Here is a 23657-nt window from a genome sequence, read left to right as displayed (position 1 = left end):
TTTTTTCAATTTTGAAGGGTAACGTCTTCGACTAGATATGATTTGTGATCTTTTGACGTATCGTTGAAAGAAATCCGTTCGGTGAGAGCTGAGAAAAAGTGGTAACAGACACACAAAAAAAAAAACACATCTTAGTAAAACCAATACCTTCTCAGCTTCGCATCGAAGCTAATATTAACTAATAGTTACAATTGCTATTACTAATCATAGTCATCGTAAAGTTTATTGAACTTAGTTCTCCAAAGTTCAGAAAAATTAGATATATAATAAATAAAAAATATTTTTAATGAAGAGAAAAATTTTGATTAAGTTTTCCTTAAACTTCAATTATTTAAGTAATTGACTTGCAAAGAACAAAAAAAGCTATAAATCACAAATCATCAAAGTTACTAAAATTTACTGCTAAAGAGTTGAAATTACAAGTATTTATGGTGTTCACTTAATAAAGAATGTTTATTAATTGGACCAGATATCCTAAGTACCATTATCCAAGTTAATGTATCACGATGAATGTATTATTATGACAGCAGTCATTATTATAAACGCTGCAATAAGTTTATCTTATCGGTGAGTAATATTTGAGTTGAAATAGAATTGATAGTTTATAAATTTATTGAAAATCATATATTAACTTAAGAACGTAAAAAACTTTGTCAAGAAAACGTTACATTCTTTATTGTCTGTAACATTTTTTCAAATACTTATGATATTTTATAGAATTAAAAGTAAAATATACTAGTCATTAGCATATAAATGATGTTATTAAAAATTATAATTAAATATAATAGTTATTTTACCTTTTGTTTTAATTTTTTTATTAACCTAGAAAATAATAATGTGAAAAACGATGTTTAAAAGTAACAATGAACTTTTGTTTGTTAGTCTGGAAATATAGTTTTGTCTTAACATTATTTAAGGCTGATCTCAAATCACGATCCTCGCAGTATTTGTTTTATTTGTTGGTTGTCTTATTCAATTTCCTGGTTTTCGAAGTATGGTAATTAACTACAACCCCGTTACAAATATCCGGATACCCGGATGTCCGGGTTCAAGGAGTAAAATTATTAAATTCTAGCTATAATTATAGCTGTATACTTAAGTATACAATTCAATATCGAATTTAACCATATTAATCTAAAGACAATAATTTTATTTAAATAAGAAAATAATAATTTCAGTTGATGATTTTAACTACTTTTATGCGATAATAAGAATTTTTTAATACAAATCATGTAATTCAGTTATAATTATCGAATTAAAAGTACTATAAATAAATTCAATGATAATTTTGTCTTTTTTAAATACTATTAAAATTATTTAATTTAGTTTTCTTTTTAATTTTATTAATTACAAATGGAGCCTTCGCGATGATCGATAAATCTCATTTATTCAATTTAGATTACTCTAGAAGATATGATGAATTTCACTAAAATTAATTTTAGATCACATTTAGGTGCTAAAATATTTTATCATGATAATCTTTTGACGTGATGAAAGTACCAAATCCTTTTTTTTGTTCCATTCGTGGAAATATTATGTGTGCGTGTCAACATAATGTACATGGATATCCTTGACATCAAGATGAGTAGAGTCATTATCATAAGAGTAAAGGTCACTGGATCTTTTCTCTCTCTCTCTCTAGAAGTTTCCGTGTCATAGCTCGGACTTTTTCTCTACTTTGAGAACCTGGAAACTTATTTGTTTATAAAATGACTAGGATCATCGTCTATCCTTTTCATGCTAAAGAAACACCTATTAAATTCTCTTTTGTCACATTTCAAAATGTTTACGTTAACTAAAGTAAATATCTCTGATGATAACCATACTAATTATGCAATTATTTTTGAATAATAATATGTAGCTTTGAGCTGATCTTTAAAAAATGCAATCATGACTGAATGTTATATATTATTTTTTTTTTTTGAAAAATTTTACTGCTAATATTTATGAATTGAATATTGTAATTAAATACACGAATAATAATTAACGAAGCGAATAATCAAAATTGTAATAAAATCAAAATTGAATAAAAAATAAAGTAAAATAAAATTCTCATTACTTAAAATCATTTAAAAATATGTTTTTAAGAGTTAGAGTTTGATTAAATATAATAAAGAATAAAATAATAAAAAAACTTTAATTCTATAAATTAATATTTGTTTAAAATATTTCAAGTATTTTATATAATGAATTATGTCAAAACAATTTTGTTTTCATACTTATTAACTGGTTATTTAATTAAAATAACAAACATTTAATATTACTATTAAATTTATTAGTATTTAATTTTCAAATTCATTTTTCATGATAATTTCATGCTAAAACTATCTAGATAAGACTATAGCTTTATGTAAATTTAAAAATTGAATATTTTTTGTTCTGTTTAATGATTTGTCAGCGTCATGAGATAGTATCATGTAAATGTTACTTCAAATATCATTATTATTTAAATAAAATATGTTTATTATTTGACTGACTGACCAACACCATGTGTCATAAGCTACAGTACAAAGTCCAGCAAGTGCCGCACGGCCGACGACGTCCCGCCTCAAATGATACGGGAGTGTTCTTTCCGTTGTCCAAGTGACGACGTCAACAAACCAATCCTCACCCGCGCACCGTCGCCTACAACGCTGCTAACCTTCTGTCACTCAAGGATCACGACGACAGGACAGCGCGTTGTCCACACCAGCGAAAGTGCCGCCATATTATGCGAAAATTATTATTATTGTGTTTATCTTATCGGTTTGTTTTATTTTCTGTTAAAATAACTTGTTGTCGCTCATTTAATAAACGGCCCACGGGTCTCTACCCTAAAAACCAGTGTCGACCACATTTTTGCGACGTAAGTCGTGTCAAGAACTATAATAATTTTCAATACACTAGCACAGTAGGATCATGATACAGTATAGATATGGAATATAAGGGACAAGTATAGATAATATCAGACAGAGATTAAAATCACTTTCATAAGAAATGTTTTGAAACAAATCTGAACAGACTAGTGTGTAGATATTACTTTATTAACACATTCTCATATTAATAAAAAACACACAAATACTATCTATTGCTGAACATTTTATTTTTTAACTCATTCATGTAATTATTATTTTATATAACAGGAAATATTTTTTATTAATATTTAACAAAATCTTTTATGGTNTAATTATTATTTTTATTATTATTTAACAAATTTGGTACAAAAAATAACTTTTACATTTATTGATTATTATTACCAAAAAAGTTTTGATAAATTCCATCCAAATGAGCCATAAAAATGTTAGTTTCAGTAATGTATTTTTGAGTTTTTATAAAGGCAAAACATAGTTTTTACATAATAAAGCAAATACGTCTGTTTAGAACTACTGCACTTGCATGTTATCACCTAAATCACTCAATAAGGAATATGTTCCAAAATTTATTAATAATTATTCCTATTTTCCAAACAAAAATTGATTATATTAAAAGAACAAATTTTTCGTATACTGCTGATAAAAATTTCAAAGAATATTAATGTTATTTAAAATAATTTCATTTTTAAAGATGTAAATGGCTATTGTATGTTTTTCGACTTTTCTATTTGTTTCTTCACGTTGGTGGTTGACCACTACTCTTAATAATATAGTCTCATTGGGCTTTTAGTGAGTTGAAAAATGAAATAATTAGCCATCCAAAGTTAATTTATTCTAAAAACTCTAATGACAGGAATGCAGTTTAAACTACTTTTTCTAAAATAAATACCATTAAAAAAAACAATCATTCATTATCTAAACTTAAAATATAATACATTTTCTATTTTTTATGTTTTATTGGTATACTAATATTTATTCAAGGTGTAAATAAAATATAAAATAACAAATAAAAAACTATTTTTGAACATTATATTTTTTGACTCATTGATATAATTATTATTTTATATAACAGGAAATATTTTTAATTATTATATTTATTATTATTTAACGAATTTAGAACAAAAAAATACCTTTTACAATTATTGATTATTATTATTATTATTTCCAAAAATGTTTTGATAAATTATATCGAAATGAGCAATAAAATTGTTAGTTTCAGTAAAGTAATATTGAGTTTTTTGCACTAAAATATCGTACTTAGTATCTTTTGAAATTTTTCCCAAATGTTTATCTAACAATTCATTGATATAACTTGAAGTTGGTATAGTATTATTGTCTTCATAAACACAAAATGTTGTCATATACATCATTGCATTTGTTAATAATGGTTGTAATACATTATTAATGTAATACTGTATGCCAACCTGTTCTATGGGACCTGAATTAAATGGATTGTTTAGAAATAAATATGAAGTATTTGGAAAGTTATATCCTCTAGAACCAAGTTGACTAACAAAATGATTTCCAATTTGTATAGAATTTACCAATTCTACTAATTGTTTAATAATTTTGTTAAGAGTTTTTATTCTATTATAATCTATAAACATTTTACATTCTTCCAGCAGGTAATAAATATAATGAGTAATAGCGGTTATTTTTTCCGCATACTTACAGTAAACAATAACTGGTAAATGATCTTGAAAAAGTTCAAGGAATTGTTGTGCTTTAGGATTCTTACAGCGGTCTGCTGCTTTAATTGCTCGCTCTTTTAAGTCTACGAAAGATATAAAATTCCCTCCATTAAATTGAACACTGACACCATTAAGTTGACGACTAGCCGCAGAGTAAACAAAATTCTGAAGAATATCATGCATTGTTATTACACTTGAAACTTTCTGAGTATAATATAAAATGTTCAACACCAAATAAAGGCAACTTGTAGTTGCAATCATCATTTTTAAATTTTTTTTACAAAATTTAAAAGATGTAAACTAAAAAAATGTATTTAAAAGCTGCTTAAATATTCGTATTTAAGTCATAAAATAACAGGCCCTTTATTTGTATATTTAAAAATAAAATGTGTACACATTTAAACAAAAAGATTATAATTGTTAATATCTTTATTTTTGTACATATATTTTTAAATATTTGTCTCAATTCAATTTTTTCAAATTTGTATACATAAATACATAGGAAACTAGTGAAGATTGAAGTAATGTAATAATTTAAATCATTTATGTTCTCAGAATATTGCCTGGATAGTGTTAAAAAAAATTTATTTTTAATCGCTTAAAACAAATAAATGTATTTTATAGTTCCCGAGTAAACTTCATTATTTAATCTTAAAATTATACATTGATCGATATCAGAATTTCAATAAAATCTTGTTAAATTAATTTTATAACGTTATCCCATTAGGTTAGTGATAGATTATAGATATGGTATAGATTGGACAAGTATAGATGATATCTGACAGAGATTAAAAACACTTTCATAAGAAATGCTTCAATGCAAATCTGTACATTATGGTATATGTTGTGTCGCACCTAGAATGAGACACGATAACTTTTTTGGAGTGAATGTAGTTATATTGTGAGATAAAACTAAAAGGTAGTAGAACAACATATATTTAGACAACGGTTCTTTAATTATAGAAATACAATTATTTATAACTATAACATTAATTGTCTGAAGGTGAAATCACTTATAAGTCATAACACAATATTTTGTACAACGGTTAGATCGTTATTGCTTATATTCCTTATTAGTTGTCAAATACTAATTACTTCCTTACTCCACTACACTAATATCTTAACAATAGGGGTTCGTAACACCCCCGCGTAGAATGAAAACATATTACCCATTTTTAGCTTCGATGCGAAGCTGAGAAAGTATTGGTTTTACTAAGATGTGTTTTTTTTTTTTGTCTGTTACCACTTTTTCTCAGTTCTCACTGAACAGATTTCATTCAACAATACGTCAAAAGATCACAAATTGTATCTCGTCGAAGAAATTACCCTCAAAAATTGAAACAAATTCCCTCGTTCCCCGTAAATGGGGGAAACCTCCAAAAAAATTACAAATTTAAAAAAAACTAATTTTTTTACTTAAAATAGCCATAACTTTATTGAAATTAACCATATCAATATAATGTTTTCTTATATAGACGCATGATATCATTACCTTCCATTTGGTATATTTTTTTTTTAACCCTTTACCTGCCCACAGGGGATGAAAACTTTTTCACAAAGATTTTACTTTTTCAAGTTAAATTTTGAAAGTGTTCCGAAAAGTCTGACACTTTTATATATATCTTACATTAAATCTAATGTTATATACTTTATCATGAAAAAAAAAATTTGGACTTTATTTTATCTTCACGGTGAAAATGGCTACCAAATGCTATTTTTGTGTGAAAATTTTCGATTTTGTATTTTACATTTTTAACTTTATTATGCTATAACTATTTGAAAAATGTATGGATTAATACAATTTTTTCATGAAAAGTAGTATTTATATACATCTTTCATTCAACATACTGTTTTTTTAATTCGGACCATTTTCCAATATACGAGGGGAGTTCAAATCAAAAATATTCATACAGAAAGTAGAACTTTTCAACTTAACTTTTGAAAGTGTTCGGAAATGTTTGATACTTGTATATATATATATCATAAATTAAAGCTAATGTAGTATAATTAATTATGAAAAAAATAAATATCGGACTTTATTAAAAATATTTTATAAACATATTAATATGTTTATCGGACTTTATTAAAAAATCTCTACCACGAGTAACACACTCGTGGTAGAGATTTTTTAACTAATTTTATTTTATACATGTTTCTTAGCATAAAATTAAACCCAACACAACTACATCGTGCATAAATGTACAAATAAAAAAAAATATGGTATAGTTAATTTAGTAATGAACTTAGCTATATTTTTTAAATCGAATTAAACTGAGTTGTATAAAAAAAAAAATGAGACTAAACTTCATGATATTTTTATACATTTTCCTGAATTATTTATTAAATTTTGAATAAAGACCAGGATTTAAATAAGAGAAAAACTTTTTGCATAATTTTTTATTTATTTATTCTTATTTTATTTTCAACATTAAAAAAACTAATTTAAATCACTAATATTCTCGTTTTAATAATATTTTAAAATATTAACGAATTTTAATAATAAATTAATAGTTATATATTCATTAAAAAATTTAAAGGGAATACTTGTTTTATATATTTTTAGAATCAACTTAGGAGCTGATTGCTAGAGTTTTAAAATGTATATATTACATTATATAATTTAAACTTAATACAAATTATTTATTATAAAATTTTTTTCAGGATGGGGTGGGATGCTTTCAAACGGATCAAGTGGTCCGTGATTTTACTAAAATCAAACAATCTAACTTGAAAAGTACGATGTGCTGAAGAGAATTTAATCTCGTCGCCATTGGCCTGCAGACTTTTTGTGGCGACGAAAACTTTATTCAGATCATCATGGTAGGTGGTCACCAGCCCCAAAACTCAAGTGGGCCTATATGCCCTGGCACTATGATGAACATTCTTAACATAGATGCCGAGAATAGGGTGGTGCTCAATGTTGGTGGTATAAGGCATGAAACTTATAAGGCTACTCTCAAAAAAATACCAGCTACTCGATTAAGTCGACTGACCGAAGCTTTAGCCAATTACGACCCAGTCCTCAACGAATACTTCTTTGATAGACATCCTGGTGTATTTGCCCAAGTATTAAACTACTACAGGTGAGTAAATAAATTATATGTTAACAACTTATTTTCTCTATTAATAGTATTATTTATTATTGAAATTATTTTAATTTCTTGTAAAAAATATTTCACAAAAAATTAAAGTTGTAACATAATGACCTTGCACTTTTCTAAATTCAATTTTTTTCATACTAATTCATTAATAAAATTCAGAATGTCATTTTTAGTAACTTGAGGAAATGATTTTGGATTGGCGTTACTATGTATTGATTAAAACAATAGATCTATTAGGAATGAGTATGAGTATTTTATGTGGATAATATAAATGATAGAAAAATGATAAGATCTTTATTTATTTAGTATAAAAATTATTGTTATTATTTCTTTATTATCAATGACACCACAAGTTTCGGCTAGTTGTTAACGGAACTTGGGTCGACTGTATGGACAATCCTAGAAATATTTTGAGTATATTAGAATCCATAGATATGAATCTTAGTTTATTTTGTTGATCTTGGTAATATTATATTTAGATACAAGCAGAGGCCACACAGTAACCCGTATTCAAAGTTTGGATTATGCAGGTTGGCTTCGTACAAACGTTATTGAATTATTTACTTAAGTTAATATTTTATTTTTAATAATAACATGATTTATTTTTGTTCCTAATAAATTTATGTACTAAAAATACTAGACTGTAAACCTTATGTGAATTTATAATCATTAGTATTTACCTTGATTCTTTTCGTGAATATTTTAAAAGAAATATAAGTCGTTTTTCATTATAGAATGTAAATGTGAATGTAATATACTACTTCTTGTATGTACGTTCAATCATTAATCTGTGAGAATAGTCCGAATAGTGAGTGTAGTATGAAATAGTTAAAAGCATTTTTCAGGTCTTTTATAGTGTTCAAAGTTATTAAGCGTGTATTCTTGTAATGTGTAAGAAGTGTAATCGACACTACTATTATCTCTTTATGGATTGATTGTTACAGACAATTTTATGAATTAATTATAATTATTACATTGTTATATACATAATATTATATTATAGCGTACAAATTTAGATAAATATATTATCTCTATTCATTGATTAACAGATAACAATAAAAATAAGAATCACAATTAAGATGTAACATAACACATTATATAGACATTTGAGTTGCACAATATTTTTTGACTTAAATCAGTTAAAAAAAATAATAATTTTGATATTTTACTTGTATTTATAGTGTTTGATTATCTTGTTATACTCTTCAATTTTTTGTTGGATTACGTTTCAAAGAAAAATATTATTGTTGAAACATTCATTAAATGTTTGATGTTATTTAAGATTTAAATAAACATTTTTTACGTCATTTAACATTTATGGAAAAATAATTATGAATGTGTGAAGTATGTCATATACTATGAACTTTTTTAAAACATAAATACATTTTTATGCAATTATAAATTAAGCATTTGTTTCGATTCAATATCATTTTATTTAGAATTCAATGTGATATTGATGAATTCATAGCATTTTTATCAAATTTTCATTTACATTGCGGCCAAAACCTTGTATAAACATTATACTTGTACGTGTTCGTTTTATAAAATTTTAAGCACATGGTCCTTTAACATGCGCTTTCCTTGTTACATAATGTATTTGTTGATTTACGTCTGGAAAAGTAATATGTGAAAATTTTCATTTCTTATTATGGCGATGAATTTCTATTTGCATTACAAATATCATCGTCCAAAATATGTTATGTACTTATCACATTTACGTGCAAGGACTGCTAACTATTGACAAGATATTCTTTCTATACTCATCAATCAAAAACAATTTGATATTTCATTCTCAAAAATTGATTTTTATCAGTAGTTTTATTTTTCTTTGTTAGAAGTAGCACCGCCCATATATACACAACGCATACACATTTTAAACTAATCTCAGTATTTTGTGAGATTTTAATAAGCTTTATTTTGCATATATACGTCGTTTTAATATTTAATCCTATGTGCTAAATATACATTTTTCATTTTTATCTCATTTGTTCGAAACGACTACAAATTTCCAAAAAGTATTAGAAAGAATTTTATTTATTCTTATTCTTTGCTCGCAAGAATGCTGTATGTTTNTAATTATAAAACGGCTTATTCTTTGCTCGCAAGAATGCTGTATGTTTTCTCTGGTATGATTTTATCCTTGAATTCTAAAGCTCATTCTAGCAACACTAGGTAACAACAAGTTTTAGGTAATAACTAACAAAGATNTTAGAAAGAATTTTATTTATTCTTATTCTTTGCTCGCAAGAATGCTGTATGTTTTCTCCGGTATGATTTTATCCTTGAATTCTAAAGCTCATTCTAGCAACACTAGGTAACAACAAGTTTTAGGTAATAACTAACAAAGATTACACGGGCTGCCAATGTAAAAAGTCTCGGGGGAACCGTAAAGAAAGAACAATAAGCGAATGAGTATAAAACGAGCATGTGTTGGACAATAGAGACACATCGTTTTTATATCGGTTTACTACATAAAAACAGCTTAGATTTTGTACTACTATTAGTAACCTAACATTTGCGACAAAAATTGCCGTCTAAAATGTATAAAGCAGAAAGTTATGTGCCCAAGAAAGTTTTACTCATTTCTTTTTTTTCTATAAGCCTAAAATAGGGAAGGACTTTTTATACCAATGTGATAAAATCATGTTTTATACTTTGTTACCTATATAACAGGAAACGCAAAATATATCGGAGAGACACGCCATTAATTTTTTATTTGTCATTAAACCAACCATGCATCGGTAGTCGTTGAACAATACGTATTTTGTATTAATTAGAGTTTTAATATATATAAAATTTTTAATAAATCTAGACGAGCTTGATGTAAATAAATTTTTAAAAATAAAATTTTAAAAAATTGGGTCTTGTACTTTGAGGAAATAGATTTAAGGTTAATGGTTCATTTGATAACCAATTATTTTTCTACAATAACATTTACCAACTTTATTTAAAAAAAAGATAGAAAAAGATTACTAAGTGTATTAACATTTAAAAATACTTATAAAACAATACTAATCCTAGTATATATAAAAAAAGGAAAAATATGACAAAGTTGGAAAAAGTAGTTAATCAGATTTTCAAAACTTTTTACCCGACCTAAGTTATATGGCCTAAAACATTCTGAGGTACCCTGAAATTTTTTTTTGAAATTGGTTGAATATTGACTCAGTTATGAGATTTTTACGGACTAGTTAGGAGCGTGAGATCTGTAGTGTTCTGGTTCTAGGATAGAGCTTCAGCTAAGTGAAGCCTAGTAATAATAATAATAAAATAAATTTATGTTAAATTGTTTAAAAAAAAAAATGATATACTCAATATTTAAAAATTAAATTTTATTAAAAATATTTTAATAAGACTTATAATGTGGATATTATGAAATCTCAAGATTTTTATTTGTTAATTAATTATTTTAGCTACAAACATTATTGTTGATGAAAAATATTAGATATATATATATTCTTTTTTAAGTTAAAGTTTAAATAATAATTAATGATAATTAGTGGTAAACCGTGGGAATTATCTTAAAACTTAGATGATGAACAAAAAATTATTTAGATTTGTTGTTATTGAATAAAATAATGAATTTTAATTTAAATTATGTCATATAATTTGAGGGATAAATTCTATAAAATATATTAAATAGAGTTTACCGTAATTTTGTGAATTTATTAAAGCTAAATAAATACTGTTTTTATTTATAATGTCTCAAAATTAACTGATGTATATATTATATCGACTATACGCATTTTTTAAAGATTAAATAATATTTGGGCCTTACTACATTAATTTTAGAGTTGATATTTGTAAATAATGTTGAATATTTTTAAGTAAATTTGAAATTATAAATTAAACAAAAATGATAACTCTACATTTATTCAATTTTATTTTAAATATTCTAATTCAATATGCTGATTATAATGTAAAAATATTTAAACATTTTAATTTTATTTTATAGCAATAAAATAAATAGTATTCTTCAATAAATTGTAATTATTATAATCGATCATAAGATTATATATATTTTTACGATGATGACTAAAATATAGTAGTAACTTTTTTATTTTTATAATATTCTTCTTTTCATTCGCTTTAATCCCAACTTATTGGGGTCGACCAACCTTATCCTAAACTTCCACTTGACACGATCTTCTACAACATCAATGCTTACATCATTCGTCTTCATATCGAATTCAATAACATACCTCCATCTTTTTTTTGGTCTTCCTCTACCTCTACCTATTATTGCTTCAACGTTCATTTCTATAAATGCTTTTATAGATTTCGATTTTTCTCTCCTCATAACATGGCCAAACCGTCTAAGTCTATTTTCTCTCATCTTATTCACGATTGACGCTACACCTATACTCCCTCTTATATGCTTGTTCTTTATCCTATCTTCTCTTGTCATTCCAGCTTAGCATTCTCATCTCTGCTACACTCATTTTCTGCTCTACTTTCTTGTCAATCATTCAACATACATCATAGCTGGTCTCACAACAGTCTTATAAAACTTACCTTTCAGCCTTTTTTATTTTTATCTTTTATTCAAATTAAAATTTTATATTCATATTATTTTTTGTCAATTAATGATTAAATATGTTGAATATTTTTATGTAACGTTTGTAATATTTATGTTATATATAATTAGTAAATTTTTACGTATAACTTTAAAAGGTTTCGAACATAATTTACTGACAGTAGTAGTTTAAATTAGGGAAGTGATTACTTTTTTCATATATAATTTTTTTTTTTTTAATATAATTTTGAAAGTAGTTTATTTTTGTTTCAATAAGAATTATTTTATGCTATAAATGGAATTCTATTTAACAATATTTAACACATTTCTGTTTTTGCTTTTGGTTTTTTGATTGCGTTTTAATTAGGTCTTTCGTTTTCAATGATAAAATTTTAACATTATACATAACGGTTTCCTATCATAGTTAAAATGTTCACTTTTGTTTTCAGGACAGGTAAACTACATTATCCTACTGATGTGTGCGGGCCTCTATTCGAAGAAGAGTTAGAATTTTGGGGATTAGATGCGAATCAAGTAGAACCTTGTTGTTGGATGACCTATACACAGGTGAATAATTTTTTTAATAAACATTTATTGTGAAAAAATAAAAGAGTATTATATTAAATATATTTTTGGTGGATATTACCATAATTGGAATAATGATCACATTAAGAATGTAAACTTTTAAATGTTATGTGATTTTAGAAAAAAATATGGTTTCTTCATAATAGTTTATTAGCAATTATATCATAAAAAGTTAAATATAATCAACGAAATAACTTTTTATTTCCTAAATAGAGTTTTTTCCTGATATTTTTTTTCCAATATTGTTTGGTAATAAAGTTGACTTAAATCTTTTTAATTAATCTTAATAAGATTTTGATTATAAATAAATTCTTAAGAATTTAAAAGTCTATTATAATTATGTAGCAAAGTTATTCTAATTTTATGTATTAAATTAATTCAATGTGATATTTATTTTTCCACTTCACAAAACGATAAAAAAGTAACAATAAGTTTTTTGTGTATAATGTAAAGAATGACCATTAGCACTCTTGAGTTTTACCTTTTTAAGAAAAACAATAGAAAATAATAAAAAAAACTCTGTCAATCTTAAGTTAAAAAGTTTAACTTTTAAAGTATAATATTTGTTGATTCCTTACCAGCATCACTTTTATGTAGTTACATTGTACTCACTTTTTATTAATATAAAACACGCTTCATTGATTTTACAACAAAATTTAAGTGGATTGAAGAACAAACAATAATTCCAAAAGCTTTCTTTGTACTTTTTACAAGATTTTTTTTTTTAATAATGCAGTTTTGATCCAACCTAATATTTAACTTAAAAATCTGCACATCAAAATAGTGTTAAACTTATGGCATTTGATTGTAATATTATATTTCCAAATATATAAATTTTACAATAAATCCTTTAAATATATTTTGTTTTAAATTTTATTTATTTTAATTTAGTATAATTTAACAATATATAGTTTAGCTCATTAAACCTTTATAAAAAATTGTACTATTTATTACTGACTTATAGTAACCATACTTAATATCTCAAGTTTAGTTAAATTGTTTCTTATGAATGTAAATTAAACTTATATGAAGATATTTTAGTTCAAATTACTTACTATGGATTTTCGTTCTTTTAGAGTAAACGTAAAATTCACTACATTATTACTAATTAAAGAGTTTTAATTATTTACTATCTTTTTGTCTTAAAAATAAGTTTTAAAACTGCCTCGTTTTTTAAAATAAAATCATCCCTAAAAAGTTTCATTTGTATATTTTTTTTTTATTTATAAAAAAATAAAATTCATAATATTGAATTACAAAATTTTACTTCGAGGTTATAATTTTCCTTTTCATAGTCTATTAACTTTATATTTAATTTTACTCTTAAACTCCCATTTATTTACAGAAAATAAAGCAATTATTCAATAAATTATTAGACTAAATTTTGGCGTCATCGTACTATTGCTAACAAATAAATAATAGAAATAAAAATCGAAAACACATATATCAGTTTTAAGTTATAAATCATTTGAAATATTGTTTACAATGTATAACTGAAAACTACCTAAAAAAGCTATTTTTTCAATTTTCGTGGCACTTTAATTCTTTTTATTAATAACTTTTGTTCTGTAATTATAATATAGATCCTAAATATTTGAGAACATGCTTGAGATTCAAAAATGTGGTATTAAGACATTTCTAAGATTAGTATTGATTGGTACCTGAAATTAATTAAAACCAGAGTCGTGAAACACTTTAATACGTATTTGAAACAAATTTAAAAAAATTATATATTCACTAAAAATTACACAACTTTTGGTAATAATATTATAATGCTATAAAAATATCCCATCAACTTTAATTATACGGTTAAAGTTTTAGAGACTTATAATTCATAGAAAAAGGCATCGAAAAGTCTCTCTTTTTAATCGTATGGTACATTAAGTAAGTTATTTGAATTAATTTTAAACAATGATGATATTCTGTTGCTATAAAAAACGCTTCATATTAAACCGTTATTATCGAACATGGTATGATTTTTGACTTTGATACTCAATTATTTTTATAAAATAAGTTTTTTAATCATTTTTCTTTTATCATCTTAAAGTCTATTTATTGGTTTTAGTTTAATGTAGGTTAACCTACATCAAATTTAAATTTAAAGAAGAAAAGTTTTTAGAACAATATCAAAAATTGAAAGAACACTTCAAATATGATTTCTAAATTTCCACAGTGTCTAGGTTAATGAGTGAATTTTCAAAAAAATCATGTCATCAAGGTAAAATGTTGAGGTATTATCAATTAAAATTTTGCAATAGTTTATCTAATATCAAAAAGTTATTTCAATTAAAAGTGAAAACTAAAATATCACTATTTTCTTAATTTTTCCTTAATATATTAAGTTGAAAGTTTAATATTATTGAAATAAAATAAATAGCAGCAAGATGTTTTTCACATTAAAAATGAATTATCATTAAAATAGTTTTAATAAGGTTCATTTTATATAAAATGTATAGAAATAATGGCCATTAGATTTTAACATTACTGAAAAAGTTTTCAAGAAGTCAGGTGTTCTGTTAGATAGTATCGTTCACGTTATTTAGCTGTGTTTTTAGTTAATACTTATTTTACAGTAAAACTTGAAAAAACACATAAAATATGTAAAATCAGTTGGTTCACTTAGTTTTTGCAATTTTCTTTAATAAAAATTTAACCTTTTTTTTTTAGTCAATTCATACCTACTTAAAAAAAAATCATAGTAACTGTAAATTTATAATTTATATGAGGAAATTTCTCAAAAAAACTCAGATTAATATTAAATGAATACGTGACATCTTTTAGTAGAAACTTTGAATTTCATCTTGCAGCATATAGTTATAATTTTCCAAAAAATCTACCAAAATAATACCTTATTATATGATAATGTATCTTTTTTCAGTTTTTAAAATTTGGTTAAATTATAGAAATTAAAGTTCATGTGGTGCCTGTATATAAATTTGATAAATTTTCATAGAGACGAGTGTCTCAAAAGTGGTTCAAACAAATTTTATAAATGCATAAAGTCTGAAACCCTAATAATAAATCATTTAGTATTAAATAAAAAAAAATAATACGGATCCACCATGACGAATTTAAGTCCTATTATGTCAACCATATGCATTATCCTATATTTCCAAAACCTTCACCTAATACCGTTGGGACGATATTAGGTGTGATTTATTAAGCATACTGTCCCCTATTTTTTTTATTAAATAATGATTTTTTTTATAAAAAAATCTATAGATTAGAATTAAATCTTTGCTTTAAATAAAATGTCTTACTAATATTGTATTATTACTTTTTGATTTGTTGTAATTTTTAGTTATAGTCAAGCAAGGTGCGCAATGCAAAATTTTTATCTGTGCGTTATGGTAAAAATAGAACACACAATAAACATTACCTAGCTCTTTCTCTTCTTCTTCATCATCTTCCTAGCCTTAATCCCAACTACTTGGGATCGGCCACCCTTATCCTAAACTTTTCACTTGACACAACCTACCACATCATCTACGTTCACATCACCTGTCCTCATATCACATTCAATAGCATCTCTCTATCTCTTTTTTGTTCTTCCTCTACCTCCTTTTCCTTCAATATTCATTTCTATAACTGTTCTTACAGCTTGTCATTCTACTCTTCTCATACATGATTATAACCAAACCATCCAAGTCTATTTTCTCTCGTCTTATCCACGATTGACGATACACCTATAAGTCTTGTTATATGTTTGTTCCTTATCTAATCTTCTGTAGTCACTCCTCTCATCCATATAAGCATTCTCATCTCTGTTACGCTCATTCTCTGCTCTACTTTCTTATCAACCGGCCAACACTCTGAACCATACATCATAGCTGACCTCACTACAGTCTTGTAGAATTTACTTTTCAGCCTCATTGGAATTCTTTTATCGCATAAAACTCCAGACGCTTCTCTCCGCTTCAACACCCGCACATAAATCTGTATCTTACATCCTCGTCAATACTACCGCTCTTTTGCACAAGTTGTGCGGCTGGTATCAGACACTTTATTCCTTAGGCCTTCTTCGCTTTTAACTGCTTTATTCCCTATCACCTGTTGTCCCCACGTATATCCGAGTTGGGACAATTCGCCTAAGTTTAGTTCAGGACACTACATACTGTTTGAAAAATAAAATTTACGCCGGTTTTCGACCTGACACAATCTCATTAATCGCCTCTTACGTCTGGCAGTATCGTGGAAGTATTCTTATACCCTATCCACAGGGAAAACCTCGCTCGTTCTCTAAATATTCAAATGCTAATACCACAAAAAGTAATAATATACTATTAGTGATGACCAGTTAACATTTCATTTAGACCATTTTCTATTTAGTAAAAAAAACAATAATAAGTACCAAACTTTTGAAATTTAACACTAAAATTTATCCTTGGAAGTAATTTTTTTTATAATAGACTTTGCATTTACAATAGGTTACAAAAATAGATTAAATTTTAATCTATAAATTTTTATAAAAAATTATTATTAAACGGTACAAGTTGTTATTTATTCATTAGTTATACTTGTTATTAAAATCTGTTAAAAATAAGTATTTTAAGATAACTTGACATAGTATCATAAAATGGTTATTCAAAAATAGCTAATTCATGAATTATATTTTAATTCGTTTCACATTTGTTTACATACATAAGCGTTAATTGGAGATTTATGAATTAATATTTCTTAAAATAATTAATATTACTTATGAATTTTTTTACTAATCTTAATATACCCAAAGATCATTTTTATCAAATTACAAACTCTAATGGTAAATACTTCCTTTAGAAAATTTAATTAAAATTTTAACTTGCTTCACATTAGCCTAGTCTTTGATCAATAGTTGATTATAATAAATATGTTATATACTTATTAACATTAAATGCTTATTTATATAAAATTAATACTAAATTAAAAATATTATTAATTTAAAACTAAAAAATATAAAAACTCAAAAAGCCACATAAAATTACTGAAATATCGCGGATACGTATTTTGGAAACAATGTTACTACTATCAGCACTATACACATACTGACACCCCGACCGGAAATAACTCCCTTATACACCCCTAGTGATCTTATCACCAAGTAATATTATCACATTTGTTAATTTACAAAAATATAGTAATGAATTTTTCTGAGAACCAAGATACCAATTAATTAAATTGTTCTTATTTTAAACATTTCTATTGTCTCTATTATCTTAAGTTGTTTGTAATTATTTACGTTTTTAATTAGTTTTATGGTTTTAATGGGGTGATTATGTGTCAATAAATGTTCAGCTACCGAATATTTATCAATTTCTTAATTTTTTAATGTTTCTCAAATGATCTGTAAAGCTGACCTCTATATTTATTTTCCTTTTTTCTATGTAACATTTATAGCAACTTTTTTTTGAGTTTAATATATTTTTTTTGAAATTGATAATATTTTTAATATAGTATTAATTTTAAATAATATTAGTCACAAGTGATAATAATAGATCACAAGTGATCTATTTTTATTATATACCTATTTATACTTTGGTATGAGCATTTATATCGAAAAAATAGAGGTGGAACAATATCTTATTTTCATTAGATAATCACTCTCTAAGTAAGCTATCTATAAAAAAGGATTCAAATTGATGACAAAGTGGGTTAAACGTCGTATTATTATAGAATATATTATATTTAACTAAGATTTTGTAATATTAACTTCCAAAAATATGTTACACGAAGAAACATAAATATCCCTTTAGATTATTGTGTCCTACATTATGTTTATTTATGGATCATAGGTATATAAATATCATCATTAATAGTGTATTTTATAGTATCCATTAACTCTCTTTGTGATGTGTATGTTAAGAACATTGAAGAACTGGAGCTGAAACAAATAATATTTATTGGTATTTGCAATGTACCACGAAACATCTATTTGAGTAATTTATAATATCAGTATGGGCATATTATTTTTTCCCCGATGAGGTTATGTAGTTCTAGTGTCTTGAATAAAGTTTATTACAGTCAATACTTTTTTAAGTGGTGTGATTTAATGTAGTCATTCGCGTATTTCATACAATTTAATTTAAATGGTAACACACAGTAACAATATTTTATGTTATATTATATTATACAATGTATTACATTAAAAAAATATTTTTTAAACAATTAGAGTCCCAGTAATAAACAGGACTGGCAAGGATTTGTGCAGGTGGATAAAATAGACGAACAAAAATTGATCAAATATGCTCTGGAAAAAATCAAACTTTTATAATTATTTGGATGAAATGGATAAAATTATAATCTTATAATAAACGTAAATAAACAAATAATTTAGCAGTTCCAGTACTTAATTATATATAGTTCATTATTTTATTATAAGACTTTTTACATTTAAATTCTAACATGTTTTAATAATTTATTTAATTTTATTCAGCGTTTTCAATTTTATTCCTTTCGTTCATTACAATTCATTAAGTTACTTCAATTTTATGCATTTTATTCCTTTTGGACAGTGTCCAGGATAAATACAAAAAAGTGGACATAATAACATCTCTGGTAATAAATCAAAAATTTATTAATATCATTAATCAAATGCCGTCGATGTTTAATAAATATAAGTTAAGTAAAAATATTTCACTTTCATTGTAAATCATTTATCCTACATTGTTTTTTTAATTCGAATAGTGGTTCCTATATATTTTTTTGGCAGTTAATAATGCAATATTTTTTTCACTTAAAGGAAAAAATCGAATGATACAATTTCATTAACATTGAAATAAAATTTATCTTAAAATATTAATTTAAACAAATTTAAGTCAATTATGTATTAAGTTGAAATTATTGTGAATGAAATTTTTCTTTGTGAAATCGTTAAATTAAGAGATGGAAAAAAATAATAGGCTTGATTTGATTTAGGTTAAATTTTAAGTATTATATACTCACATATATATTTGGTTATAAATGATATTAATAAGAAAAAGAGTCCCTAAAAGATACATTAATATAATAGACGATATGCATGATGGCACTTGTACCAGGGTTATAAGTGTGGGCGGAGTAAAAGAAGATCATATGGTAAAAGTTGGAGTACACCAAGTTAATGCTTTAAGCCCTTACTTATTTTCTATAGTTATGGATAAAATTACTTGAGAAATACTAGGAGAAGTGCTGTGGTACATGTTTTTCACTTAATCATTTTTATAAACGTATGCATTTAGTAAAAAAGTTCATAATACTTTTTTTCTTATTTTTATTTATACGGTCTCATTATTGTTGGTCGGCCTGGGACTGCTGTGAGACACTAATTCAAGGCGACCAACGTCGCAATAAAACTCACATCACCACTTTGTAATTCAACCCGAAGTTCATAACATTTGGAAAACAAAACCTAACTGAATTATTTGATAAATTTTAATGATTCCCTCTTAGTTTCAATATAAATATAATAATAAAATGTTTTATTTTTCTGGCGTATACACAATTTATTCACATTAGGTAATTGAATTTATCGTTGTAGTTTTTTTTTATTGTAACAATAATTGAAGAAATAAAATTTATTTCACTAAATTCTTATTAAGTTGATTACTGCAAACAATAAATATAATTTTTATTTATCAATTATGTTTTAGTTTTACAATATTAATTTTTGGTTTGAAAACGTAATATAATAAAATTGATTATATAATTATGTTGATTGATGTAAGAATAATTTATATTTTCGAGTTAATTTCTAATTGAATTAGCATTTTTTGGAAAATAATTTCATCAAAATGAATGCTGACTACATTTTCAAGTGTATACTTTTTTGTATTTTTATATTAAGAAGTTAAGACAATAATTTTCATAACAATGTAAAACAAAATAATCATATTGATATATCCACGATTCTTTTATGAATGTATTTAAAAATAATTATGGGATATCTAATTAATTAAAAACCTAAAAAACGCGGTTAAAAAAATGTATTATTTTTTTCATAGTGTGCACTTTCTGACTTAATTGTTCAGAAATTCTATTTCCGTCAATAATTTTAATTATGTTATATTTAATCAAAATGAATTTTTTAACAAACTTATCTCATTAATAGACTAAAATTAGTTTTATGAATCATTAATAAATTATGAATATTTTTAGGATCACAAATTATAATTTTTAATTGTTGTAAATAAACCGAAACACGATACAAATTGACTATTTTATAAAAATATATTCTATAGTATTGAATTACTCTCTATAGCAATTCTCGATGATAAAGACATAGTATAAGGGTCATCTCTATATTAACGTATTTTAGTGTGTACCCTTACTTTCTAAACTGAAGTCTTTATTCTGTACTTTCAATGCCCTTGTCAAATGTTCTTTTTACTTTCACTTCAATGGGTTTTTTAGTGTATTTCTGCATTTTCAATATTTTCGATTCCATAATAGAAGGTCCGTTAATAGTGAAACTAATAGAAATTGTCGCATAGTCCCTTGAGACGACCCATGAACCCACATTATCTGAACCTTCCCGTTAAAATATAAAAAACATACAAACAAATACCATGGGTATTAAAATTTTTCTTCGCTTTATTCTACTGGAAACTTATGAATAAAAAATTTACATTAAATTTATTCAGCCAAACGTATTGAAAAACAAAGTATTTAATATGAAATAACTATGTATATGAGACATAAGAGTTGCATTTACTAATGCGTTTTAATAATACATTTCTATTAAGATTATTCGTGGTCATTCTTTAATATAAAAATATAATAACATTAAAAGTGTAAATGATAAAAAAATAAAATAAAATCATGAAAATACAACCGAATTTTTATAGTACGGTGTGTGTTGTACTTAGCAATCTAATCAACGGATATCAACAATAAAGAGACTTCTAAAGTATTAAGTATTTTACCGTTATCAATAGTTGAAGAATAATTTTTGTAAATAAAATAGATTATCCTTATATATGCCATAACATTATCAAATAGTTCATCTATTCTCGTTATCTGAAATAGATTCACATATACTTAAATCACCTACTACTCCTTTATTTTCATCATAAGAATTGAAATCAATGAGTTCATTACAGATACCATTTAAATTTTTAATTATTTTAATCTTCAAATCTTTTTGAATTTTTAAAATATGTATACTAGTTTGGATGCTCGTTTATTTGTTAATATGTTCCTTTAAAATGAATGAACAAAGCCATACGTTGATAAACTGTGTTCTGTCGATGCAGATGCGGGGGAGTAATGATTGAAATTTTAACTGAAGAACAAATACTATTGCACCATGTTATAGCACTAAGTTGTGTTCCATCACTACGAGTCTTTAAACTGTTCCAAACAAATGCCTTAGACCACAGCCCACTGTTTGAACGATATTCAGCAATTTCATACATAATATCTGAAATATTAGTTTGAAATAACGTAGTTTTTTGGGGTTTAAATAAATTTTTAATAATTTAAAGTCATAATTTTGAAATTAAATGGTAGTTTTTGTACAAGTGATTAAGTGCTTGACCATTCGTCGTGAATTATAAGTAAAATTGCGTAAACAAAATATACACTTAAGNTGGCAAGTCATAATTTTGAAATTAAATGTTAGTTTTTGTACAAGTGATTAAGTGCTTGACCATTCGTCGTGAATTATAAGTAAAATTGCGTAAACAAAATATACACTTAAGTTTTCCTAATTTTTTTTAATCGTTTTGAAAAATATTGGTGTACAATTTGTTTTTGCTTAGATGAACTTAGTTCGTAATTTGCAAATAATAATTTATACCTAAACAATTCAAATCGCAACACAAAATAATTATTTTACAAACAAAATGTAACAAAATACCACAGAATAAATCCATCTGTTCTATGCTTTTATTTTCTTCCATTTGAACCAACATGCGTTGGTGCTTAAAATGTGACAGGATTATTGTGTGATAATACTAAAAACATACTGATATTATGCTTATACTGTGCACAAGTCATTACTTTTGTTCGTAATGATAACAATGCTTCCCTGACTTTAAACCACCATGGCACACTAGAATAAATAAAATAAAATTGCCACTTTGGTGCAATCAATATTGTATAAAAATTAAGAAATAATTTATATATATACATTTTTTTAACTAGAATAATATTCAGTAAGATGTATATAAAGTATAAATTCTCTAATTAAATAACAAAAAATATAAGATTTACCAACTAATAAATACTTTAAACTCAACTAAAAAAAAATGTGTTCACTCAACGATTATTAGACTCAAAGAACACAACAATAAATAAAATATAGAAGACACTCATATTATGATTAATATTAAAATGAATTATGATTAATTTTAAATATATAGATTTTTTAAATTATAATATAAAACTCAACTTTCTATTTTTGTGATAAATGTATTAATGTATGACTCAACAAGTGTTTATAATGCTCTTTGTTAGAAAAAATAGTAAAAATAAATAAAAATAAGAATTTCTATAGTAAATCACAAAGTTTGTGTACATCCTGGCCAGCTTTGACACCTACAACTCACTTAAAACTAACAAAATATGTAAGCTTCACTAATAAACAACTAACATATAATTAAATAATAAATTAAAACTCAATAATGCTGTAAAATCGGAATTATAATTGACTACTATCTGCTCTTTAACACTTAACTAAATGAAAATACACAAAAGTCGAGACTATAAGTCAACATATGCACTAATACGTTACTAATAAGTATACTTAACAAAATTTGTTACTTAACCTAATATTTACAGAAGATGAAGTAGAAGAATGTTTATTTTTACTAACATCTTGATAATTTTTTATTTTTATGGAGAACATTTTCAAATGTTAAGATGAAATTTATATTATTTTATAGGTGCATTCATATTTTAAACCCTTTTTATAAGGGGAAATTATCAGATTATAAAAAAAAACAAGTATAATAAA

At 24.9% G+C, this 23657-nt stretch overlaps 1 protein-coding gene across 4 annotated transcripts in view; it reads left to right on the top strand.

The window, feature by feature from the left end:
* LOC126907739 (potassium voltage-gated channel protein Shaw) overlaps positions 1-23657 on the top strand; it is a 96188-nt gene that overhangs the window by 57676 nt on the left and 14855 nt on the right. For all 4 annotated transcript variants that reach the window (XM_050689307.1, XM_050689308.1, XM_050689305.1 and 1 more), the window contains 2 exons: positions 7205-7626; positions 12610-12727. In XM_050689307.1, coding sequence (XP_050545264.1) covers positions 7361-7626; positions 12610-12727 — 384 coding nt within the window. In that variant the 5' untranslated portion in view covers positions 7205-7360. The remainder of the gene's footprint in view (positions 1-7204; positions 7627-12609; positions 12728-23657) is intronic.

Source organism: Daktulosphaira vitifoliae, unplaced genomic scaffold, assembly GCF_025091365.1.
Source record: "Daktulosphaira vitifoliae isolate Bord-2020 unplaced genomic scaffold, ASM2509136v1 Scaffold_5, whole genome shotgun sequence".
NCBI classification, from domain to species: domain Eukaryota; kingdom Metazoa; phylum Arthropoda; class Insecta; order Hemiptera; family Phylloxeridae; genus Daktulosphaira; species Daktulosphaira vitifoliae.
Note: the sequence above shows the minus strand (reverse complement) of the source record. Positions and strands in the feature narration are given on the sequence as shown.